The sequence below is a fragment of the Tachypleus tridentatus genome, chromosome 5 (assembly GCF_004210375.1).
Source record: "Tachypleus tridentatus isolate NWPU-2018 chromosome 5, ASM421037v1, whole genome shotgun sequence".
NCBI classification, from domain to species: domain Eukaryota; kingdom Metazoa; phylum Arthropoda; class Merostomata; order Xiphosura; family Limulidae; genus Tachypleus; species Tachypleus tridentatus.
Genome location: NC_134829.1, coordinates 56,798,129 through 56,802,178, shown reverse-complemented (window position 1 = coordinate 56,802,178; position 4,050 = coordinate 56,798,129). Strand labels below are relative to the sequence as shown.

Sequence of the window (4,050 nt, the reverse complement as noted above, 5' to 3'; positions counted from 1 at the left end):
GCCTATCTCTATTTTAACAACGAATAATGTTGAAATATGTAAGTTTTGTTCACCAGAAATACTCATAATTTCACAGGATATGATAGTGTAAAAAGAACCTATAACTATTAGTTTTGGTTGAAAGACGTGTTAGCTTCCTTGACCTTTCCGTATTTATATCGATAATCTTGTTTTGGTTTTGGATACAAATACTTGTGGTTTACTGAATGCCATACCAAATACTTAAATACTACAACACACTATAGAGGTTTTGCGTGTGACGTCACTCTTGACCTAATTACTGCTGACCGCCATGATGGGTGGCACGCTCGACGTGTTTATATTCCAACACAAGGGTGATTCATAGTCAAAAGTGCGCGATGGTACACTCGTGTTGTGCATTTAACTGTTCAAATCGACATGGACAGGTGGAAAATGTGTCATACTACAGATTTCCTAAAGATCCCGACCGAAGAAGACGATGGATTGCAGCTGTCAATAGGAAAAACTGGACACCCACAGAGCACACCAGACTTTGTAGTAAACATTTTGTGTCAGGTATGTATAATTCATCTATAGCCAGGCTGAATAAATTGAAACTTACATGCATGATATATGTGTAGCAGAACACACTGCAGCACCAGTCAAAGAAATGTTTTGCACACTTTTCTTTTACTTTTAAATAACTGAATAGTAAATTTACTGAAGGAACAATATCATTCATGATGAATAGGTTATATAGCCATTTGTACATTAAGACAAAATGTTAATATCTCTTAAAGGACCAATTTAAGTGATTCATCAGAAAACCACAACTGGTACAAGATTAAAAAGTGTGCAAATAATTACTTTGTTGGCTGTACATTCAGTTGTTAAACAATGTTCAGCATATTCAGTTATATATATATATTCAGTTAAAAGTGTACAGTGTATTTGTTATATATATAAATATTATCTGATGATGCCTGTAGATCTATATCTTAACTAAATTATTGTACTCTGTTTCAGGGACGAAGAGTGATGATCCCCTGTCACCTGACTATGTACCTTCCATATTTCATTTTACACGTTCTCCCCTGAAGAGAAGGAAAGCTGCTGAATTGTGTAAATATGAAAACAGGAAAGAAGTGACCAAAAGGAGAAAAGAACAACAAAAGAGACATGAAGCTGCTGTTGGGCTGCTTGACCTTGCTTTCATAGAATCTGCTGGCACTGATAGCAGCTGTACTGATTCTGCTGATGAACTTGAAGCTACATGTGATAATTTTGACTTGTGTACATCACAATATACAACTGAGACATGTATATAGACCGAAATATCATTCACAGACTTAGTTAGACTTGAATCTGAATGCCAACAGTTGCGGAATGAAGTCCTCCACTATAAAAGTATAGCAAAAGCGAACTGTTTCGAAGATGCTACTTTTGCAAATGACGACGAGAAGGTCAAATACTGTACAGATCTGCCGTCATATGATGATCATCTTCAACCAAATTTACAGATATTTCCGAGATACACATTCAGTCTCTAAATTTCAACAATTGTCCTTAGTCAATGAGAGGAAGCCAGACTTCACTCCAGTGTTCTGAATTGCAAGGTAGCATGCCTTTACTTCTTCCTCAGTCATTGGGGGCATGCTGGTGCTGTTGCTTGGCATTCTGTTGTAGACTGCTCGGTCAGTTTTTTGTTGTTGTTGTGACACTTGTGAAGTCCATGTCTGTAACCTCTTTAAGTGTCCCTTTCCTCTGGGTGGAACAATCCACTCACAAGGCATTGATGTGCAAGCTGTGCTGTGATGTCTCTTTACGACGGCTTCCATGTAGAACAAAGTTGCTGCTACGTGGGAGCAGACTTCACCTAGTCCAGCCTTGCAGGTGCAGTGGGAAGATATTATCCCTCCATTCTTGCAGCTAGCAACCCATGGCTTTAGTGGTGGTTCATTTAGCCGCTGAGAGTGGTGTGTAAAATAACAAATAAAATATTAAGTTGTGTATATATAAGCTTTTAAAGACAACTGGGTATCAGGTTGGGATACATGTGTCACTCAAATAATAAAATAATATAAAAAAATAACAGAACAGCTAAATATTAAATTATTTTTACAGAAACCTAACATGGCTATTGACCAGCTTTAACGGTCTATGTCTACTTGTACTATTTATTATCTATATATTGATTCCTTACCAAAAATTAATCATAAATCAAAAATTAAGTTTTGAAACAGCCTAGACAATAAGGTATCTTAATATCATTATACAAACATGTATAGAAGTGCTCCTAAGCTAGAGCTTTGACAACAGTCAGTACACATGTAGTACAATAATATTGAACCATTTATTAAAATGGGGGCCCTACTTTACTTCAGTATCTAGTCTTCGTCTAAAATGTAGTTAAATCTATCATACAGAGTACATGATACATGTATGTAATATAACATGATGTACAAACCTTTGCTGTAATGATGACTTTATCCGACGTTGCCCTGGTTATCTGGACATTCTGTACAAATCCTGCCACAAAGACTTGTACGCATCAAGGCTTTTGTAACCTTTTAGACTTTCATTTGTATAGGTGGATGTCCTGTTTATCAAATATATATAAATGTCACCATGTTTAATATTTGGCAGATCTACACCGGCAACAGTCTGACTCTGAGTAACGTTGTCTTGGCTGGATATTACTGGAGTAAATACACGTGGCGGGAGCATATACGGGTCTCCTACACCCAGTTCCTTCACTTTTACCTCATACTTGGCCTTTTCAGCACATGTCAGGTGTGCTACAAGTGATGAAAAGCCAGTGACAGCCATTTACATGTGAATAGTACTGAATACAGCAGTTGTTAACTCGTTCAGTCATGCGGGACACTTGCCACCCAATATGGTGGTATGTTTACAAACCTCGCTGTGGTCACGTGACACTAAGAGGTTCACGCAAAACCTCTATTAAGTATTAAGGCCATAGTTTACAAAGATTAATGTCAAAACACACTATTAACAGCGCTACGAACGTTTCTCTTTTCTACCTTTGTGGTTCATTCTGTAACAATTATACTATGAATTACTTATTATACTATGAATTTTTTGTTGACCTTTCGGTTTCCTCAATGTCGTGGAGTCCACACTCCCAAGGGATGCCATAAACTGTGTTTTGGTTTTTCGTCGGGTCCTCACTTGATTTGGCGTGTACTAAATCTAAACATATTGCGTTGTGGTTTCTCACTGTTGTTCTGAAATTATGCGGTTTATATGTTCTTTGTATATTTTCAGATAAACCTCTGAAATGCCCGTGTCTTCTTTACTTACTTCCTTGTTGAGTGGCTATGGTAACCGTTGTTAAGAAAGGATGTACGGATGGGATACTTTTTACCTTCTTTCTACCTTCTCCGGTATCAGAAATCTTCATTTGAAAACCGATTACTATGACGCCTGACTTTACAATGCTGGCGTGGTTTGATTTAAAGTTCTGGTATGTACCAGCCATAACAATTTCCATCTACATTCTTGTGGCACATGAGTTATCCGTCTTGGTAACCATCACTTCTAGCAATGAGAGTATGTTACCTACGATATCTATTGTTAATTGGGTCGCAATACAGCATGGTTCATAAATTTTAATATCTTGTCTATATCGTCATAAATATAAGAGTCAAGTTCCAGACTATCAATGTACCTGAACGAAACGAAGTTGGTTATTATCTGTTCGTGAAATAATTTAACATTTCATTATCTATTATCTAAGCGATATATAAACGAACTTTGTAATATAACAATTGGTAGATTATTGAGTATATTAAATATATCCAAACTGATAATTATGTGTGATCTTATAGCCTTAACAACTGGTAGATTATTTAATATATTAAATATATCCAAACTGATAATTATGTATGATCGTATAGCGTTAACAATAGGCAGGTTACTCAATATATTAAATATATCCAAACTGATAATTATTTATGATCTTATAGCCTAAACAATTGGTAGATTATTGAATATATTAAATATATCTAAACTGATAATTATGTATGATCTTATAGCTTTAACAATTGGTAGATTATTGAGTATATT

General features: G+C 35.9%; 1 protein-coding gene across 1 annotated transcript; it reads left to right on the top strand.

The window, feature by feature from the left end:
• Positions 1-220: 220 nt before the first annotated feature.
• On the top strand, positions 221-1,289 carry LOC143250372 (THAP domain-containing protein 1-like). Its single transcript, XM_076500816.1, has 2 exons — positions 221-537; positions 988-1,289. Exons 1-2 carry the CDS (start codon positions 360-362, stop codon positions 1,287-1,289), a joined length of 480 nt encoding a protein of 159 aa, XP_076356931.1. The 5' UTR covers positions 221-359.
• Positions 1,290-4,050: the final 2,761 nt, after the last annotated feature.

Excerpts from the sequence above, each read along its gene's own strand:
- LOC143250372 (XM_076500816.1), top strand. The coding sequence starts at position 360 with ATGGTACACTCGTGTTGTGCATTTAACTGTTCAAATCGACATGGACAG. Across the intron at positions 538-987 it reads TAGTAAACATTTTGTGTCAG|GGACGAAGAGTGATGATCCC; the intron begins GTATGTATAATT and ends ACTCTGTTTCAG.